This window comes from Lutra lutra, chromosome 3 (genome assembly GCF_902655055.1).
Source record: "Lutra lutra chromosome 3, mLutLut1.2, whole genome shotgun sequence".
NCBI lineage: Eukaryota > Metazoa > Chordata > Mammalia > Carnivora > Mustelidae > Lutra > Lutra lutra.
In genome coordinates this window covers 62,349,292-62,371,865 of record NC_062280.1, presented here as the reverse complement: position 1 = coordinate 62,371,865, position 22,574 = coordinate 62,349,292, and the positions used below count along the sequence as shown (strand labels likewise).

General features: G+C 36.9%; 1 protein-coding gene across 8 annotated transcripts in view; it reads left to right on the top strand.

Annotated features, from left to right (window-relative positions):
- COBLL1 (cordon-bleu WH2 repeat protein like 1) overlaps positions 1 to 22,574 on the top strand; it is a 167,523-nt gene that overhangs the window by 99,119 nt on the left and 45,830 nt on the right. For 7 of the 8 annotated variants that reach the window (XM_047721952.1, XM_047721951.1, XM_047721950.1 and 4 more), the window contains 3 exons: positions 5,183 to 5,371; positions 20,288 to 20,489; positions 22,098 to 22,326. In XM_047721952.1, coding sequence (XP_047577908.1) covers positions 5,183 to 5,371; positions 20,288 to 20,489; positions 22,098 to 22,326 — 620 coding nt within the window. Of the gene's footprint in view, positions 1 to 5,182; positions 5,372 to 12,183; positions 12,254 to 20,287; positions 20,490 to 22,097; positions 22,327 to 22,574 lie in introns of those variants that run through there. The other variant, XM_047721956.1, reaches the window with a different exon arrangement.

Sequence of the window (22,574 nt, the reverse complement as noted above, 5' to 3'; positions counted from 1 at the left end):
AACTTCCCCTCCATCACTCTTTTTTTTTTTTTTTTTAAAGATTTTATTTATTTGTCAGAGAGAGAGGGAGAGAGAGCAAGCACAGGCAGACAGAATGGCAGGCAGAAGCAGAGGGAGAAGCAAGCTCCTGCTGAGCAAGGAGCCCGATGCGGGACTCGATTCCAGGACGCTGGAATCATGACCTGAGCCGAAGGCAGCTGCTTAACCAACTGAGCCACCCAGGCGTCCCCCCTCCATCACTCTTGTGTGAAATTTGCTATTGTTTTCTGTTATGGTAACACCTCTATACAGTGAAAACTGATAGTCAAACTAGGCCACTGGTGAAGAGTTTATGTGAAAATCCCCTGGGTAGGAAAACTGGCTCAAATATTCTATTTAAAAGGAAGGGGATGGGTGGATGGGGGGTACCTGGGTGGCCCAGGTGGGTAAGCATCTGCCTCGGGCTCAGTCATGATTTCAGGCTCAGGGTCCATGGATTTGAGCCCAGTGTCAATCCACTCCTTCAACAGGAAGTCTGCTTCTTCTCCATGGGCACTGCCCCCCGCCCCTTCCCGCCCTGCTCCTGCTCTCTCTCAAGTAAATAAAGTTTTTTAAAAATAAAGGGGATGGGGAGACTTCAATGACATTTACTGTGATTTTAAAATATTAATGAAAATTAGTATTCTTAAGCAGTAAATTATAATTGTTATTGCACGCTGATGTGGTGTGGGTTTTTTGTTTTTGTTTTTTTGTATTACCAGAATTTCCTACACCTGGATTACACTATAAATTTTGATTATTTTCACTATATCTTTGGCTTTGGGTGACATTTAATTTTGTTACTGCTTCAGAGCATCTCAATCAAAAAATTCAAAAGGTTGGAAGAAATGTGAGGTGGTAAAAGGTATTTTAAAAATTTTGCTGGAGGGGGGGCGCCTGCGTGGCTCAGTGGGTTAAAGCCTCTGCCTTTGGCTCAGGTTATGGACCCCAGGGTCCTGGGATCGAGCCCAGCATCCTGCTCTCTGCTCAGCATGGAGCCTGCTTCCTCCACTCTCTGCCTGCCTCTCTGCCTACTTGTGAACTCTGTCTGTCAAATAAATAAATAAAATCTTAAAAAAAAAAAAAAAAACTGTTAACAAAATCTAAAAGCTTCTCAGGATTCAGGCCAAATCCAGACCTCTACGCAGTATTCTTCTGGAGGGATTACATTGTGTGGTAAGCAAACTTTAATTTGCAGACACATTGCCAAACTTAATGTAAACGGATCATAATAGAGAACCAACACATAAATGATCCTACAGGTTCTGCCTGCATAAAGTCTACTTTTCTTTCAAGAACTGAGTCACATATCTCTTCTCTTTGAAGTATACCTTCCCACTCCCCCAAAGCTAGCTTCAAGATGCTCTCATTGCTCTGAATTTTTAAGTTACTCATCTGTTTTATGACACTTAATTTTTCCTTTGTATTCATTATTTAATTACTTAGACATTGCGTCTATCCTGGTTGGATTTCTAGTTCACCATAGAAAGATCTTGGTCTGATGACCAATATGCTTTCCAATTATCACCACCAAAGGTGACAAATACTTTGTTATTTGAATAATAGGGAACATTAGGATGTTCATAATAGAAGTTCCATGTAAAATAATATTTCAATTAGTGCTTTGTTCTGCTCTCCATTTTTCTTTTTAAGTAGCCTTATCTTTAGTAATTTGAGTTTTCATCACAGACTCAAAGTACTTTAAGAAATAAGAGTCACACATACATAGAACATTAAAACTGTTAATCGGAATTTGCTGTGGTGTGCAGTGAAGAGGAAAGATGTCCCAAGGAATGGTGACTCAGTCTGGACCTTAAAGGATAAAGAATATGGTAAAGGTAGAGAGGATGGTGGCTTTCAAATGGAGACCAGGATGGGCCACATTTGGAGATGACAAAGTGCCTGGCATGATGAAAGCCAGGGCTGGGAGGAGGATGGCAGCAGCAGAAGGTGCCTGTCAGACCCCAGTCCTGCCACTCTTGGAAGCCAGCTCCACTGAGAACATAGTTGTCCCTGCTGCTTTCTCTCCCTGCCTGTGGCTTCTCTCCAGCCTTCCTGATGAAACTCTTAACACCTTAAGTTTCCCAATTATTTCTGGCTAATGAATCCAATGTGTTTTTTTCAGTACACATTGTCTTAAAATATAATCAGTGTCTAAAAGTCCAACAGGTAATTCTGGTGTAAAAAATTCATTCTCTTCCTTGGTGGGGTGAACTTTTTCTTCCCAGTTATATGCATAGGTAACTCTTGTTTTGTGGGAAGTACTCACTGATGTAAAAATCCATTCATTCAGTAAATATGAGTGTCTCCTATGAGGCAGACATTGTTCCAGAAATTCTATGCATTTTTAAATATGTGTGACACAGGGCGGTCCCTACTGTCATGTAATTAATTAATCTTTAATGGAAGGAGACATGATAAGTATGTTAGTTGCTGATAAGCCCTAAGGCAAAACGTAAAACAAATAGTTTTAAAGTTAGGAGCAGATCCTGTGAGGATCTTCTGTCAGGTATGTTCTAGGAGTTAAAAAAAAAAATAAAGGGAGAGGGTGGATTATTCTAGGTGTGTTCAAGGGAAGGGCAAGAGTCACACACAGTAGTGGAGGGTCATGAGTGCAGGTAGAAAGGAAATTGGAGAGACCAGAGGTAAGAGGACAAAACTCTAGATCTTATTCTTTGTGAAGTCAGAAGTCATTGGAGGGTACGAGAGGAGGTGTGGGGATCTGACTTTACAATTTCAGAGGATCACTCCAGCAGCTGTGTTGAGAAGAGAATGTAAAGTGGCAATGCTGGGAGCTGGGAGACTGCTTAGCAGCTTGAACAGAGAGGTGTTCGGTGAACAGGGCTGTCGGTGGAAGCCAGGTCTATCGCGTAGAGCTGGCAGAAGTTGTCGATGGATTGGATGGCAACTGTGTGTGTGAGGGGACTTTTTTGGCTTAAGCAACTGGAAGAATTGTGATTTACAGAGATGGGAAGACTTGGAGAGAAAGGGGTATGGTTTGGAGGAGCTGGGTAGAGGAATCGAAGTTAAATTAAGGTGGAGATTGCAGTTAATCATCTGACTTTCCAGATGTCAAGCAGGCGTTGGATTTACAAATCTGGATTTGAAGGGAGAGATCCAAGGTGAATATTTGGCGTTTAAAATTTTCTTCATACAGATTTTTCAAAATTCTTGTTATACATATTAGAACAATTTTTAAGATTCATTTTTGTGGCTATTGTAAAGTAAGTTTTTTTTTTCCCATTATACGTTCTGACTAGTTTTGCTTTTGTTTATATAGGCCATTGACTTTAGTGTGTTTATATACCGAGCAGCTTTAATGAATTCTCTTATTTATCAATGTTTTTAAAAAATTGATTCACTGATTTCTTATCTCCTTTAACTTTTCTGTGCATTTTTACGAAACTGTTCAATTCTGTAAAGTAGCAGTTTCTTTCATGTCTCCATTTGATGTCCTGTGCCTGAAATATCAATTATTTCTTGTTTTTTTCCTGTGAGTTTCTATTCATTCCCTTAAACTCCTCTCGTGTTTCTCATCTGTCATACATTTCCGGGATCCTAAGAAAGTTTCTCTTCCCATGAGCTGTAGCTGTATCATCTGTGTATCTACATTAGGGCAATCATCACACTTTATCATCATTTTGTATGTATCTATCAGTCCGTTGGAGGTTCAAACTCTTTTGGGGTAGGAACTGGGTCTTACCATTTTTACATCCCCAGTGTTTAGGTGAATCTGCCACATAATTGTCTGTTAGGTAATTGTCTGTTGAATCCATGAGTAGTTAATTTCTACAGATTAAAAATGTTTTGAAACTGGATAAAGTTTTTCTTTATATAGATATTTTATGTGTATTAATCGTAACACTTTTAAAAATTCACTTCTGTCACTAGTGTAAAAGAAATATTTTCTCAAGTGCATTATATTTGTCCAATTATATCTTAAAAATGGAAGGCTTATTATTTTAGAAAATTAATGTACAGTGTAGGAAGCTTGTTTCTGCTTTCCGTGCCATCAGATGCATAGAGGTACTTGGATTTATGAAACCTTAAATTTTGCAAATGACAAATGGGTGGATGTTACATATTTACTTACAAAGAAGCTCTTTTATCTTGTTTGGTTTTTTACTTTGTGTAGGAAATGGGGAGAGGGAGGAATTAAAGTTTATATTTTTCTGGAAAGCAGTAGTAGTTGTTCTTCGAAAAGCAATTAGCTTTTCATAAAGGTAACATTTTCAAAAGCTTAGGTATATGTCATTACTAGTAGTTACTTTATATTTATTTTTGTTTTATTTTTTCAACCCATCAAGTCAGTGAATTGGCCCATGTGTATTTCTTCAGGATGTCTACTACCAATTTCTGTTATAAATACGTTAATAGGTTGCCCTTGTGACACTGAAACATTTATTAGAGTAATTATTTATAGATTTTTTTTCACTGAAGCAGAAATATATTCCATCAAATAACCAATCATAGTTCATTGTTCATCGCTAAGTGCCACGGGAAGTATGGCATGCTTCTTTTTTGTAGGGAGTTATAAATGTAGGCAGAGAGATGAAACTGGTACCCAGGAAAAAAATGGAAAAAATGTTAAATTTATGGAATCTGTTGTATATGCTATATAGGGAAAGACTTTGAATGTTGAGGGGTTAGGGGAGGGTGGTTTTAGCTAGACCTCAAAGAGTAGGTAGGGGTTGTCTGGATAGAGAGGCAGAACACACTAGATTGGAAACAGAATGAAAGAAACATAGGTAAGAGCTGTTATGAGGTGTGGAAATGAGATGCTGATCTCCATCCTGACATAGTAAGGATTTTTATGATTTATCTCATCAAAAAAAGTATTACACTTTTTCTTCACTATATCTAAAACACATTAGTTGAACTTAATGGAGGTGAATATCGAAGTTATTTGTTATCATGTTTTTATTACCAGATAATGTAGTCATATTGTTGAAAGCAAAAGAAAATGCCAGTTAAAGAAGGCAAAAACAAACAAACAAGAATCCCTTAATTCCAACATCTCTAATAAGCAGTAAACATTTTGGTGCATTTTTTACCTAGATGTGAAAAACATACATGCACATTGTGTTTTTATTAAGTTAGATCATATTAGAAAGTTACTTTAAAAATAGAAATATTTTATTTTCTGTGTTTTGTTTTATTTAAGGAGAAAACCAAAAGCCAAGGCACCACTTCCTCCAGCTGAGACCAGATATCTCGATGCCTCTCCAGTTGATGATACTGTAGAATCCTCTACTTGCATCATGGAACAGAAAGAAAACACAATAGATAAAGACATTGAACTCTCAGTGGTGCTACCTGGGGATATTATCAAATCGACTACTGTTCATGGCAGGTACGACACAGCAAATGAAAGAGCAGGAGTTCCTTTTCTTCTTCGGTCATTGATACTCTCTGTTGCATATATACTTCTTGATTTTTTCTTTGACAAAATACTTCATTCGTCACTCAGTTATCAATTAAATATGCCAAAGGTGATAAAGTTTATCTAATAATATTTTAGTATCAATGAATTCCACAGTCCCAGTCAAGTGACTCTTGAAATTTAGAGTGATTTTTTTTCTGTTGCTACTTATTTAATAAGTTTTCTTTAAAAAAAAAAAAAAAAAAGCCTTTCCCAGAGGAACAGTTGTTGGTTATATTAATTTTGTTTAGTCCAACTTACAAAGCACACCAATGACCTATAAGAAAATTCTTTCCTTTCCTCTTCAAATTATTCCTTCCTTTTTAAAGCTGCTTCTCTGAATTTGCTTTTGCAGAAGTTACTAAGTACTCTTAAAGTCATACTCTCTTAGGTATCTGTAAAACTAGTAGGATTTTTTAGTTCTTTGAAGGATTTCATTAATGTATTAAAAATGTGGATAAGTTTAATAGAAATGTAAAATTAAACTTTAACCTAGCAAGAAGTGAAAATGTGATTTAGGAGAATGATATTTTTAATACCTGCATAAAAATTGGAAAAATAGAATAAAGCCAGGTGTAATTTTCCATTTTATTTTGAAGTGGAAAGTTACATGAGTTGTATGCTTGGTCTTGTTCTACCTTTCACCTTCAACTGCCCGTTTGTTATCAGGAGTCCTGTTTTAGAAATCTAAGCTGATTTCACCTTTGGGGGGAGAGAGAGAAAGAGAGTGTGTGTAGAACAAAAGAATAAGCAACGTATTGGGTAATGCATTCTTACAGGGTGGTTTTATCTAGAAGAAACTCATTCAAGATAACCTTAATCTTAAGACTTACCATCAAGCTTAGGTGTCACTTCACAAATTATTGAAAGTATGTGAAAATAGAAAGGTTTAGCATTAACAAACAATACATAGTATTGGGTATTAAATTCTCATTAAATTTAAATAAGTTGCATTTTGCCATTGATTTTGTATGGAGAGTGGTGTTGGAGATCACACGTTGAATTGTATTGAGGAGGTTGAGAAACGTGTGTCTGTCCTTGGTGGGCTTCCAGCTCAGATGCAGGTAATCACCTGGGTTGTGCTTCTGGTAGGTAAGGAAGGCATCTTGGGAGTTAAAAACTCTGGCTATCATCTTCAATCATTGAAATAATCCTATTACCCTGGTTTAAAAATAATGACAGTGGATGTGGCGAGGGGTAATGAAGGCAGTTCCTCTTATTCTCCCTGAAGTCGAAGTCATTTTTTTTGAAAAGTCAGTATTTTTCCTAGGTCTTTACTGATGCTGAGAGGTAACAATGGTTTCCTCACCAGTACTTCTCAGACTTTCTTCTTAGGTAGGGTTTTCCTTCCCTCCTCGCCTTTGAATATCGCAGGCTTTAGCCAAGTGACTCTTTGGTTCTAGAGAGTCTACTTTTCCACTTCCACACCTTTTTGAAAGTTAATAGCTCAAGTGACACTTTTATTTATAAAAGCTCCCTAATCTTCCCAGCATGAACTTTACCCCCAACTTCCAAACTCTCTGACATTTTATACCATTGAGTTAACATATAGTGTTCTATGTGCTAATTAATATGCATGTCTTGTCTTCTTGATTAAACCACAAGATCCATGCAGGCTTCATTATTTTATTGTGCTAAGCACAGTTTCTTGGAATATAGCAGGCATTTAATAAATACATTAAAATGAATATTGTCTCCCTAAACTCTTAGATGTAGATGGAGGTAACGACTTAAATGGTATGTTTTAGAGACGTTTGCTTGGATAGTCCCTGGTTCTTTTCCTAGGATCTTTTAAATAAAGACAGTTTCTCCACGTAGAGACCAGAGAAGTTATGTCCCAAATTCTGATTGCTTTTGTGGTTTGTTTGTTTTGATTGTTTATTTTTAATTAACATATAATATATTATTTGCTTCAGGGGTAGAGGCCTATGAATCATGAGTATTACATAATTCACAGCACTCACCATAGCACATACCCTCCCCAATGTCCATCACCCAGCCACCCCATCCCTACCTCCCACCCCCCAGCAATCCTCAGTTTATTTCCTGAGATTAAGAGTCTCTTATGGTTTGTCTCCCTTCCCAGTCCCATCTTATTTCATTTTTTCCTTCCCTTCCCGCCATAACCCCCCACTCTGCCTCTCAAATTCCTCATATCGGAGAGATCATATGATAAAATTTGTTTAGGGCTGAAAAATTTTCCGAGAGCAGAATTTGTTTTATATCAGTGTTTTCACTAGGGGGTTTGGTTCAGGGACTTGTTCTTAATAGTTTTATCATTCAGGAATGATTAAAGTTGTAGATGCACTGACTCATTTTTTAATATGAAGTGTTTATGATTAAAAGTGGTTGTTAGGAGTGGTTATAGATATTTTAGGCTGCAATTTGGGATATATTAAGAGTGTAATTTGGAGTGGAGGTCCTGGGTGGCTCAGTCAGTTAAACGTCTGCCTTTGGCTTGGGTCATGATCCCAGTGTCCTGGGATTGACCCCTGTTTCCCACTCCCTGCTCAGCGGGGAGACTGATTCTCCCTCTCCCTCTGCCGTCCCCCTGCTCATGCTCTCTTTCTCTCTCTCTCTTGCTCTCTCTGTCTCTCTCAAATAAATAAGTAAAACCTTTAAAAAAATAAGTATAATTTGGAGTATCTTGAATGTTGGAGCTACCATTGGCCCATGGTTAAAAAATGAAACACTGTTTAGCTGTAACAACAAATTGCACAAAATACAAATTTTAGCTACCTAAAGTGAAGACCCATGACATGGATAACTTAAACTTCTTCTGGGCTTTGTTACTATGAACGGAGTAGGGAAAGTTTCAGCAAAGTAGTAGAAGAATTTGGTGGGAGATTAAGGAAGAGTGATTTTAAATAAGTTTCTATATAATGTTCTTTTAGATATTTCAGAGTTCCATAATGTCACTGTGAACAGTCTTTAATAGAATTTTTTTGGCCATCTTTTCTTAATTTGTCTAAATATTCCTTGTGTATGATATTTATTTTGATAGTATTATTTATATGCATTTCCTTTGAAAAATAATATTAGTATTAGACTAGAATATTAAGAAAACTTAAATGCTTCATTTAAGTTCAGATATATATCTCTATATAAATATATATAAAATATGTAAATATATATATATATTCCCCCCAAAAATATCTTCTTTTATTTTTAAGGATTATTTATTTATTTATTTGACACACAGAGAGAGATCACAAGTAGGCAGAGAGGCAGGCAGAGGGAGAGGGGGAAGTAGGCTCCCCGCTGAGCAGAGAACCCGATGCGAGGCTTGATCCCAGGACCCGGAGATCATGATCTGAGCCGAAGGCAGAGGCTGAACCTACTGAGCCACCCAGGAGCCCCACCCCCAAAATGTCTTCTTGGGGAAGATTTTTCAAGTTTCTCTCTGTCTTCTTATACAACTTACTCGGAGATATGCTTAGAATGTTCCATTTGCAGGAATGTGAACACATAGCATTATCTTCAGAAGAATGCCCTTATTTGTACATTGATTTTCACCAAAGAGCTTATTCAGATTAGGGAACACAATAAGGTCAGAAGTGGTTATAGACTTTATGCTCAGGGGGAAAGTAAAAACTTCTGATTTAGGTCAATAACCTTACTCTTGTTTACAGTCTTTTGGTACTAGAGTTTAATGATAATGCATCTTTAAGGACCAGAAGTCACTCTTGTCTGCCATCTTGCCTTTTTGTAATCCTTGCTTATGTTGAGGGTAGCTATGATGCCAGCCCGCAAACCCTTGGGTGTTTCTGTGTTCTTGTCATGGATGATTGGATTGAAGGGAGATGGAATTAAAATATTTACCCTAGTGTGTGTCTGTGTGTCTGTGTGTATGTAGTGTGCGTGTGTGTGTGTGTGTGTAAATATGTATATTATGTGTGTATATATATTTGTATGTGTACATATATGCATATATACACACATAAACATATATCTGTGTGTGTGTGTGTGCGTGCGTGGGCAGAGTAAACAGCCTTTTTCACCAGACAGAGCTGCTCTGTGCCTTACTTAAAGTAAGCATTAAAGGACACTGCCGTTAGAGATAAGGTGCCTAGGGGCTGCCCTCCTCAGAAGGTGCTGCAGTGTGCAACAGCGTAAGTAGGGGTGTCTCTGAGTATTTGGGAAAGTTAATTTTTAATGAAAATGAGCTTATGAGCCGAACACTACAGAGAATAAGGAAATATGTGGGTATGTTTGCCTATCACTCTAGATCCTTACCTTATCATGAGGTGTCTGCCCAGTATGTAATTATTCCTCACGGAATAAGTGTTCCTTTTCCCTCTGTTTTCTTTGGGATACTTTATGTATGTAGGTAGGTAGGTAGGTAGGTATTTATTTATTTATTTAGAAAAGATCCTTTTTTTTTTTTTTTAAAGATTTTATTTATTTGACAGAGAGAGACACAACTAGAAAGAGAACACAAGCAGGGGGAGGGGGAGAGGGTGAGGGAGAAGCAAACTTCCTGCCAAGCAGGGAACCTGATGCAGGGCTTGATCCTAGGACCCTGGGATCAGGACCCGAGCCGAAGATAGACGCCCAATGACTGAGCCACCCAGGCACCTCTCTTTGGGATACTTTAAAAGTAGTTTTCATTTGGGAGATTTGGCAAAAGATTGACATTAATCCCCCTTTTTTTAGCCTGTGGAAAGAGCATTGTGTGGCTATACTAGTACTCTCCCACAAAAGGGAGGAATGGAATCAACAACATTTATAATAAACAAAGATATATTTTTCTTTTATGCTCCTACCCTAAGTAGAAATTTGTTTTGATTTGAGCAAATCTGAAAATGAAGTGAATGAAAACACAAATAAAGAAAGCATAGAACTTGAAGTTAGAGATCCTGGGCCCTGTGGTTGATTCTGTAACTTGCTGTGTGACCTCAGGCAAGTTATCTCACCTTTCTGGCCTTTGCCTGTAAAATTACCCAGAGACTCATTACATATGATTTGTGACCTGGATTTACCTGTCCAACAGCACCGGTTTATAGCAGAGTTGAGAGTAAGCCCAGTTTTGACTGGCCCTGGGTGGGTCAGAGAACTAGCTCAGAAATGGTTTACATGGATTACAGTGCCACCTGTTGGAAAAAGTAGACTATGAAAAATGACAATACTGGATCAGTGTGGGTCAGTTTCATTTAAAAAAAAAATAATACAACAGTATGAATCCCAGAAGAGTTTCACAATTTCATAACATACTTACTTTTATTGAAAAGTGTCAAATAATGACACGTGTGTAGCAAATACATTATATAATAGGTGAATAGAGTTGAAGAACACACTGTTAAAAATCCATTCCATGGCACAAATCATGTTGAACTCCCTAAGAATTCTTAAATTTTGGTTTAGGTACTGATTCAATTGTCACTGCTTAAAATAACAGTTGGAATTGTAACTGCTAAAGTATTTCAGTATACCAGAGCTGCTTGAGTTTTTATTGGAGAGATTGAAGAATCCTGTTATCTGGGCTCCAGTACAGCCTTCAGCCCTGAGCCAGGGAGCACATAAGCTTCTGCAGGCTGATTGCACTCCTGGTTGGTGGGAAAATGTGACAGAATACTCACAAATGTCCTCTGAGTGTCATTCCTAGGTGGACTACCCTTTGCTCCTTTCCTGGCATCCCTGCCTTATAACAATGATCCTTGTTAATTTTCTTTTTTAATTTTTTATAATTACAAATGCAACACTTGGACACTATATAAAGTAGGAAGATGTGGATAAGCTAAAAAAATTTTAAAATACTGTGTCATTTTTAAACAGGCAGATTACACCTATTAACTTTATGGTATATAATCTTTCATTCATATACACATGCGCAGTCACACCCAAATGTGTGTGTACACACAAACCTATATAGTCACTTTTTTCTTTTTAACCAATATCATGTTGCACATGCCATCTTCTTAACTTATCCCTTTTTCAGTTAATGATTTCTAACTTTTGTGTCAGTACAATTTATCTTATCCTTTGTCGGTATTTGAATTGTCCCAATTGCTGTGAGATATATTTATAGTACTCTTTTTTTAAATAAGGAGTGTGTATGTGTGTTTAATAGGTATGTTATTAAATCACAGCTCTTGCGAAGGTAATTATTTATGACTAGCTGTGAATGTAACATCCAAGATACATGACCAAGTAGATTTAGCCTAAAGTGGTGAGCTTCAATTTTTTTTTTTACTTTTAGAAATATGTATTTTGTCAGTTGATGTATATTATTGTCTTCAAATCTTAAAACTGTTACTTTCTTCAAAGTGTTTCCTACAGCATAATTCAGTAAGCATTCTCAACTTTGAGATTAGGTTCATTTGTTTTATGTACCTGATCCCCTTCAATTCATGCACATAGGAATAGTTAGAGAACATTAGTTCACTTGTGAACTCACTACTGAACTAGGTTGGTTAGCATATGACAAATGTCAGCCCGGCAGGCAGTGTTCTAAAACTTCCCACACTATCATTGGTAAGTCTGATTGGGTTGTTGGTATACATTTGGAAGGGGCAGCGAGAACTAATTCAACTCAACTCAGTTTTGAGGATCCAGTGAAAATGGTATAATGCTTTACTGGATACTAAGACAGATTTAAAGAGTCGTAATAAGGAAGAATCTTATTCATAGAATTCAGCCCCTATCGGGTACTTGAAATCTATCTATTCATAATAAGTCCTTATCATCATGCATCCTCATTTTCCTGTGACAGTCCTTGTTTATACCTGTTATCCCAGATTATGTACTAATAGTGCCCCCCTTTCACTCTCAGGTGTCCCAGATTGGATGATAAATTACATAGCCACCCTATTGGTAAGTGGCTTTGTTTAAACACTTCCAAGGGTTGGAAATTCACTGAGACAGTTATTAGACTTCTTGCTGATCTGTGAGCTCTTTGGTGAACCATGACCTTCATTTTTGATACCCAGTTGGATTTTTAGAAATACAAAAATGGAGGTCTTATCTAGCAGGTAACACATCTAGGACAAGTTTACCCCTAATAGGTGTCATGAATGTAGAAAGAGTCACGCTAGGATTTAGGTGGTGATTTAGTGATGTCGTCATTCTTTGAAGTAAAACTGCAGCAGATAGCAGTTAGCCTCTTACAAACCATGTACCCTATCCTGAATCCTGACTTACAGTATTATTAGGCTAAAATGTAGCTCTGTCAGGACTCAGGAAATTCTAATTGTGACTGCACCTTAATTGTGTATATGTTCTTCATTATCTGGTCATGTAACTTCTCTAAGCTCAATTTTTTTAATTCATGAAGTAGGAGTAGCTTTTGTGGTGGTTGTGAGCTCAAATGAGGTAATAGATATGAAATTCATATGAGGGATTGTCATTTACTTCTAAAGGGAGTAGGGAATTTCATAGGGATTTCTCCATTTCAAAGAAGAGAAAAGAGATTTTAGAGGGTCTTAAAAAAATATCTGCCCTCCAGGAAATTATTTCACAAGAGAAATCTGAAAATAATAATGCACAGTAGTCTCTTAAATAACAGAATAAACTATAGTTCAAAGTGATGTATATGGAGGAGGAAAATACTATTTCTTATTGGATTGAGGAAGTGATGACCAAATTCAGCCAATCCTTTCCTACTTTTAATAATTTGGCTCAAGTTTTGGGTGGCCTGTTGGCATGTGCTCCCACTTTAGCAAGCAGGAACATAAGCATCCTTCCTGGGGTGATCCTGGGGTAGAACCGGTTAGCCAACTGCTATTTGGTACATCAACTTGGGATAGTTCTCCTCAGAACAGAATTGTTGTTTTTGCTGGAAGTAATTTGGCTTCCAGGGGGGGAAATTTTCAACTATACGCAAGAGATGATCTTGTTTTCTGTGGTGCAGTTTGTGACTTGCAAATCCCCAATGCAGCCCCATGGCATGCGGAGCCTGCTTAAAGGTTATGTCCTACTTTTATAGTGCTAGGGCTCCTTCATGAGAGAGTTAAGACTTAACAGCAGTTAAGACTTTCTTAACAGTTCTTAATCTGTCCCAGCTAGGTCAGGATCCTCTCTTCTGTGCTTCTAGTGCCAAATTCTGAGGCTTCAATGAACTATTTGAAGCATTTCAACTGGTCTGAGGTTATTTTTGGAAAAGGTCTAACCCAACTTAATGCTTATATCTCACCTCTGTAAAGATGTCTTGACTTTCGATACAAGGCTACTAGTTCAGTTTGTAAATTAAGAAAAAACAGCTCTCATACCTATGTGTGTTTTTAAAGCATATGAATCTTTTTTCAGTGACTTTGGTTTTTCATACATCCAATACCATGCAGATAACTCATATATATTGAGTTATATATATATGTGTGTGTGTGTGTGTATACATACATACACTGTTGTATATTGTCTGCTGTGTGTTTGAGATACCAGATTAAGAGAGAAATAATCACTGGTTTCTATCATATCCTCATTCAGCGATACTGACCTCACTAGTACAGACATTGTATCAGGTCCTGGGAATAAACACTGCTAAGAGCTCTTCCTGAAAGAAGAGAGTTCATATCTAAGTATAAATGGAACTCAGGTAACATCTTGAGGCCACTCTATTCCCTCAGGTCTAGATAAGATTGGCCTTAACCCCTGTTCTAGATCTTGGGGGAAGTTCACTTCCCTTTATTAAATTATATTATTATTGAAAAGTCCTGAAGGTTAAGGTTCTTAGAGCCTCCTCTGGCTCTGACTTTGTTGTTGTTGTTTTTTGTTTTGTTTTGTTTTTAAAGATTTTATTTATTTATTTGACAGCACAAGCAGGGGGAGCGGCAGGCAGAGGGAGGGGACTCCCCCTGAGTAAAGAGCCCAATGAGGGGCTCCGTCCCAGCATCCTGGGATCGTGACATGAACCGAAGGCAGGCATTTAACTGAGCCAACCTGAAGTCCTGGCTCTGACTTTATGTCTTATTTTTGGATTTTTACTTTTTAGTCTCTTCCTTTTGAAATTTCCTTTTTTTTAAAAAAATGACTATTTATTTATTTATTTGATAGAGATCACAAGCAGGCAGAGAGGCAGGCAGAGAGGCGGAGTGGGGGGAAGCAGGCGCCCCGCTGAGCAGAGAGCCCGATGTGGGGCTCAATCCAGGACCCTGGGATCATGACCTGAGCTGAAAGCAGAGGCTTGACCCACTGAGCCACCCAGGCACCCCTGAAATTTCCTTTCTTTTCTTGATTTAACACCTCACCCTGAAGCTACCAGGGTGATGGTATGTGGGTCACGAGGAAAAGGTGAGTAAGTGTATCACATAGCAAATCATTTAATTAAGCACTTTAGGCCTCCTGTTGGGTCCTTTCAGCAGCCCTCCCACACTCTGGTGTTCAGCCGTCCTGGCCTCTTCCTACTGCTTAGCTCCTCTTCCTGTTTCTCATGTCTTCTCGCTCTTTTCTTCTGGCATTGGCTTTAATTGTATGAGCACCTCACGAAATAATCTGAAATCTGACTACGTCCTAATCTCCCCCTAAATTTTTGTAATACCTTTGTAACTTTTCCCCCAAACTATTCTGAATACAACAACAACAAAAGAAAATTACCTTTTAAGACACACACACACACCCAAAATAAATGAAAAAATGAATGAATAAATAACGCAGTGGCTTTTTAAAAAATAAACATATATTATTGGTTTCAGAGGTACAGGTCTGTGATTCCTCTTTTATATAACACCCACTGCTTACTACATTACATGCTCTCCTTAATGTCCATCACCCAGTGATCCCATCCCTTTATTTCCTCCACTCCAGCAATCCTCAGTATGTTTTCTGATTGAGAGTCTCTTATGATTTGTCTCCCTCTCCGATTTCATCTTGTCTTATTTTTTCCTGTCTTACCCTCTGATCCTCTGTTTTGTTTTTTAAATTCCACATATGAGTGAGATCATATGATAATTATCTTTCTCTGATTGACTTTTTATGCTTAGCCTAATACCCTCTAATTCCATTTGTGTTTTTGCAAATGGCATGATTTCATTTTAGGAGGGCTGCGTAATATTCCCTTGTGTATATTTTTACCACATCTTTATCCATTCATCTTTTGATGGACGTCTGGGCTCTTTCCATAGTTTGGCTATTGTGGACATTGCTGCTATAAACATTCGGGTGCACGTGGCCCTTCGGATCACTACATTTGTATCTTTAGGGTAAATACCCAGTAGTGCGATTGCTGGGTTACAGGGCAGCTCTATTTTCAACTTTTTGAGGAACCTCCACACTGTTTTCCAGAGTGACTGCGCCAGCTTGCATTCCCACCAACAGTATCAGAGGGTTCCCCTTTCTCTGCATCCTCTGCATCCTTGCCAACATCTGTCATTTCCTGACTTGGTAATCCGAACTGGTATGAGGTAATTCGAACCTCACTGTGGTTTTGATTTGTATTTCCCTGATGCCGAGTCATGTTGAGCATTTTTCATGTAGGATAGTGGCTTCTTAAATCATGTATCACCCCTATTATTTACATTTGCTTTTTAGTTTTACTTTAAAAATAAAACATACTTTTTCTCAAGTCAAAGTAAAAAATGAAAACAATCAGCATATAATCCTTTTAGATGTACAGTAGACCCCATTACTCCTCAGAACTCCACTGGTTTTCTTTCTCACTTGGTAAAATCCCAAGCCGTTCTGGTTTCAGACTACCACTTACCCCCCTGGCAGTCTGCTTTCTGTTTTTCCTTAAACATGTAGAGCCCACGACTGCCTCGGGTCCTTTGTAACTTGTCAACTCTGCCTGGAATGTTCTTTGCCCAGATAACTCATTCCATTCAGGTCTCTGTTCTAGTGTCATTTTTTTTTTTTTCCCACTTAGAACAGTTCCTAACCTCCCTTATATCTTATTTTTCATCACAACATTTATCATATCTGATGTACTATATATTTTACTTGTTTCTTTATCCTCTTTTGATCGCAGGTTAGGAAACTGTAGCATGTGCGTAAGAATTGGCTGGAGTGCTGGTTAAAGCACATATTACTGGCCCCCACTCCCAGAGCTTCTGATTCAGTGATCTGCACTGGGGCTTGAGAATTTGTATTTCAAGAAGGTCCTAGAGATTCTGATGTTGCTGTCCATGAGTCACACTTTAAGAACCAATGTACCAGAATTCCTCTGGCCAATACAGTGGCCAATACTCACTACCTATGGTTATTTAAATTGAGTTTACATGAAATGTTTAGTTTGTTAGTCCACTATGTTAGTATTTTTCAAGTGCCTAATACCCACATGTGGTAAGTGGCCACTGTATCAAATATGGAAAATTTCCAGTTGGACAGCACTGCTCTAGAACATAATAAACTACATAGAGATGGATTTCTATTCTGCTCCCCCCAACCAGAGTAATATCCCCATATATATATATCTGGTCTACTTGGCATTTACTTTAGTGTAAGGCATAAGATGGAGATATAAGTTTTATTTGTCAGATGCTGAGTCAGTTTTCCATACCATTTGCTGAAGACTCAGATCTTTCTCCAGAAATTTGGAATACCATTATCATATGTAGTATTAAATTCTCATCTGCATTTGTGTCTGTTATAGAACTTTCTGGTCTGTTGCATTTGTCTGTCTGGAAATAGGAATATTTTCAAGACAAAATTGGCTTCTGGAATTATTGAACAAAGAATTAAGTAGAATTATAGAATGAAAGAATAAAGTCATAAGGAAGTTCTATGATATTTATTTTTTATTTTTTAAAGATTTTTATTTGTTTTGAGAGAGAGAGAGAAAGAGCACACATGAGCAGGAGGAGAGGCAGGGGGAGAGGGAGAAGCAGACTTTATGCTGAGCAGGGAGTGCCATGTGGGGCTCAGTGCCAGGACCCCAGGATCATGACCTGAGCCTAAAGCAGACACTTAACTGACTGAGCCACCCAGGTGCCCCTTTAGTTGCCTTTTAAAGAGACATTTTTATAAGAAAATATTTAGGCAGTGTTGAATTCAAAAGGCATGATGTAGGTCCAGTCAGCCTGCGGCCTTTTTGCCATGAAGTCTGATACCGTGTGCAAAGATTATAGATGACCAAATTGACTGAGGGAATAGGCCATTATTGTAATATTTTTGGCCCATTATGCACTTCTTTTATTAAATTAGAAAACAAGGGGTGCCTGGGTGGCTCAATGTGTTAAAGCCTCTGCCTTTGGCTCAGGTCATGATCTCAGGGTCCTGGGATTGAGCCCCGCAGCAGCGGGCTCTCTGCTCAGCAGGGAGCCTGCTTCTTCCTCTCTCTCTGCCTGCTTCTCTGCCTACTTGTGATCTCTGTCTGTCAAGTAAATAAATAAAATCTTTAAAAAAAAATTAGAAAACTAATGTCACAGATTAAAAAAAACAGTACTCATTAAGGCATATCAAAAAGGCCAAATAAGTGTGTAGAGAGTGTTAAATGCTTACCTTTTAAAAATGGAAAATATCTTTTTCCTTAAATGTTTATATTTTTGTACATAGGGGGATAAAAATGGTAGCATTAATAACTTTTTATTTTATTAACTTTTGTGTATTTCTGGCAGAGATTCTACAGAATGCACATTTAAGAGTTAAAATGTTTAAAGTATAAGCTCTAGTGTTTTTACATTTATTACTTGGCACATTTATATGTGGAGAGAGAAATCCAATCTGAACATAACACCGTTTATTCATAGACAGTAGTAGACAGCTCTCCATTTTGGTTGTCAGTGAAAGTTCTCTCCTCTTCCAGCTTTAGTGTATTTATAATTACATTGTATTTACCTAGACGTTACCTAATCCCTTTAAACTTTATTTACTATCAGAGAAAGGAGGTACCATGTCCAAGTCAAGAATTTTTATGTAGCATCAAATTGCTCTCATAGAGTATTACGTTACCAAAAAACTAACTTGAATAAAACCATTATGCTAGTCTTCTTGTGGATGAAATTTAATATCTACTACTCAGTGTCAACATTTGGGTGATCATAGACAAATTTATGTATAAGCGTACCAAGTGGCTCCAGAGGATATAAAACTCCTAAGTTATTATTGTGGGAACATCTAATAAAGGCATAGGAAACTTATTTTGAGGACTGAAACATACATATATATATATATTTTTTTTTTTCTGAGGGGCTTAGGTTTTTATTATTTTTCTTGATATATGTATAATGGGGTGCTACTTGTAGGTGGGAGAGGAGAAGAGATGTGAAGGGATGGGCAACAGTCACAGAAGGCGAGGGTGAGGTAGGTGGGTGAACATGGGATGGTTTGAGAATCCATATAAGGTGTTGTTTAATCCCAAGACCACACAATGTCAGACAACTAACCCTCTTCCAGGAGGAGACTGCTTCTGTAGAAAAGCTAAACCAGACAGGCTACAGATGAGGGAACTCCCCTTAAGAGAGCCAGGATGAGGTGCATATGAAAACAAATGTACTAAATTAAAAATGTCAGACTCAGTGATGATTCCTAACCTCATTTCCCTGTCAAGTTCCTGAAAGCCAGGAGCTAGGTTCCTATTATGTAGTTAAGAAACTGGAGAATTTTTTTACCAACATTTATATTTCCCCATGGAAAAATACTTGATTGCCGTCAAATGAAGCCCATCAACTTATACCTTCATTCACAAAAATAGGACTTTCACAGAGTGTTTTAGTGCCTCACTCTTAAATATGAATTAACAGCTTAAGATCACCAGACATTTGAGGAAAGCACATACTACAGAAGATTTTTTTAGTGGTCTTTCCTTAAGGGCTGATAATTAAGAAGGACTCGGAGACTGTATTGTTCTTTTGTGGATGTGAATGAAATTTAACACTTAATCATGAGCTGAGATTATACATTTACTTGGTTACTTTTTAGTTGTTACAGCACAAGTGCCCATAATGTTTTACTGTCAAGAACCAGACAGTAAATAAGTTAGGCTTTGTGGACCGTTCAGTTTCCATCACATCTACTCATATCTGCCATTTTAACACAGAAGCAGCCCTAGATATTATGGAAACAAATGAGCATGGTTGTATTCCAATAAAACTTTATTTATAAAGAATAGGCCATGGGCCCACTTTGACCTGCAGATTGTAGTTTGCTGACACTTGGCCTAGTCCATCTACTTGTTTAGATCTATGAGGGCATATCACTTGTATTGTGTCTCCAGGGCTGTAGAAAATATTAAATGTCATTCGAATCAATTAAGAAATCTATACTATACTTTTGTGGGCTTCCTCCTATAGATACTCACTGTACTTTCTAAAGCTCAAAGAGTGGTGGTAGTTTGTTCATTCATTCTTTCCCCCTCACCACCCCCACCCAGAGCAGTGCTTGATCTCATGACACAGATCAAGAGTCACATGCTCTACCAACTGAGCCAGCCAGGTGCCCCGAGGGGGTGCTGGTGTTAATACTTCATTTTTAATGCTTCATTTTTATGCGATCTTTGAAATATAACCAGTTTATAAGCCAAAGACTGCTGGTATTCAAAATATTGTAAAGGAGAGCATTTGCTGAACTAAGTGCTCTTGAGTAAGGGAAGGACTTCTCTTAAAATTTATAATAATAAGATGACAACTTGGCAGATAAAAAATATAATTGTTAAACTAACACTAAGATCCAAGTTGTCTTGAGTACCAATCAGGACTTTTTATGTATTATAATTTTGTTCGCTTAAAAATCTTGTAGTTAGGGAGACACTTGTAGTCCAGGGCCCAGGCTACCATATATGTATCTCCTTTTGCAGTGGGGAAAAAAAAAAAAAAGATCTTGTGGCCAGATTTTTAAGTTGCTTTCACACATACTATTTTATAGCCTTGTTTTATTTGCTGAAAACAAAAAGGCCCTAAGAAAAATGCTAGGAACAGTAACTTTAACACTTAATGAAATTGTTTTATGGATTTTACGATCAATATTACTTTTGTTTTACAGCAAACCTATGATGGACTTGTTGATATTCCTTTGTGCACAGTATCACTTAAATCCATCCAGTTACACAATTGATCTGCAGTCAGCTGAAAATAACCCCATTAAATTTAAGCCAAACACACCAATAGGAATGTTGGAGGTGGAGAAAGTCATTTTAAAGCCAAAAATTTTGGATAAGAAAAAACCTACGCCTATAATACCAGAGGTATGAATGTCACTAGGATTTTGATGTCTTTTGGCAAAAATACTGAATTGATTTTTCAGTTATAACCTGCAGCTCATATTTATTTCAAATGAAATAAAAAATGGACTTTCCTGGTTAAATTTGTTGTGAACATGGCTGTCTTGTTTGCCTTGGCTGCATTGTTTAGGATTCATTTGGTTATTAATCTTTGGGTTAACTAGAATTTTGGGAATACTTTTGGTTTTAGACACTTTAAGGTGATCTATAGGACCATATCAGAATCTGACAATTATAAATGATCTGCATTTTAAATTACTCTTTTAAAAAGTATTTTTTTTTTACCAAGATTATTTATTATTTATTAGAGAGAGAGAGCATGAGTGCACAAGTTGGGGCAGGGGAAGAGGGAGAGGGAGAGAAGCAGATCCCCCACTAACACAGAGCCCTCTGTGGGGCTCGATCTTACGATCCTGAGTTATGACCTAGCCAGAATCAAGAATCAAACACTTAACTGACTGAGCCACTTAGGCACTCCAAAAAGTATTTTATATTTAGAGGAAGGTTTTAGAATCTTTCAATGAAAATTTATTTAAGAATTTATTAAAATATTTTTTGGCTTCTCTGTACTTGGTAAAGTGGTTTTATTCCAAGTTGTTAATTCAAGCTATATAATGACTCAGTTTTCTGTAAATATATGAATTTTAAGCAAAAATTTTTTTTCTCAAAAATTTTTAACCATAGTTGTTCTAATAGCAATTCTTTATTTATAAAATGGTTCTGTTTCTATAAGCTATAGAGGTAGAATTTTGTGGGTTTCAAGAAATATTTTTTCATTAGGAATGTCAGCTTTTTTAACTTCAGGAAATATATGAAGGCCAATAAATTAAATTAATAATTTATTTACATATGACTTGAGAATATATATATTCTCATATTTTCTTCATATTGTTATGCAACTTTTTATAAAAAAAAGTTAAGAATTTTTAACTCTGTGGAACACATTTGTGTTCTACAAAATACTGATATTAAGAATTAATTAGGATATTGGGCTATTACCAATCTAGATACATATGTTATATATCTAGGTGGAAATAGTATTTATTTTACAGCATGGGATTATACTTGGTGTTTTAATTTAATACATGTTAAACTTTAAAGATCTGCAAACTGTAGTTTTCACTTAGCATGGTAACATGTTTCTAAGTTCCACTTTGTATATGAGTTAATTACATTAAAATGATATGTTTAAAAATTCCTCAACTAAAATATAAAATAGAACATGTATATCTCTGTATTATTATGGACACTGCTCATTTTATAATAATTTTTTTATAATAAATATTTTAAGGAACAGATGAAAATATTCATAGTATCAGATATGAGGCTTTTATGTTTCCTTTTAGATTTCAGATCTAATACTTTAAAGGGATTATGGATTTAATCTAGATTACTTAAATTATTTCTAAGAATATGCTTTAGGAAAGAAAAATAATAATTTTATACCAAAATAGAAAAATGCTGTTTATTGTATGACTGTATTTTGTAGATCATCTCTTATTGTAAATGTCATTGTAGAAAGTTTTAGTAAATAAATTATGGTAATAACTATGGCTTTAATCTGTGTTTCAGAAAACTGTGAGAGTAGTGATCAATTTTAAGAAAACACAGAAGACAATAGTGAGAGTTAGCCCTCATGCACCACTGCAAGAACTTGTCCCCATTATATGCAGCAAATGTGAGTTTGATCCACTCCATACGCTATTGTTGAAAGATTATCAATCTCAGGAGCCCCTTGACTTGACACAATCTCTTAATGACCTGGGACTAAGAGAACTATATGCCATGGATGTCAGCAGAGGTAAGTAAGACTTTTTGTTTTATTCATTTGACAGGATGTGCATATAAGTGCATGTATTGTGTTTATGTGTAGGGTTTCTGAAGTTCATTATGGCGAGTTAATGGGTCCTATCAATAGAAGTCAATATGTGTCATTGAGAATAAGAGAAAATGAAATGTAATAAAATTCAACTTGATTTCAGTTTTTGAAATTAGAATAAAAACTTGTCTTTCTTAGTTGTCATTCACATTTTATACTTTTCCATCAAT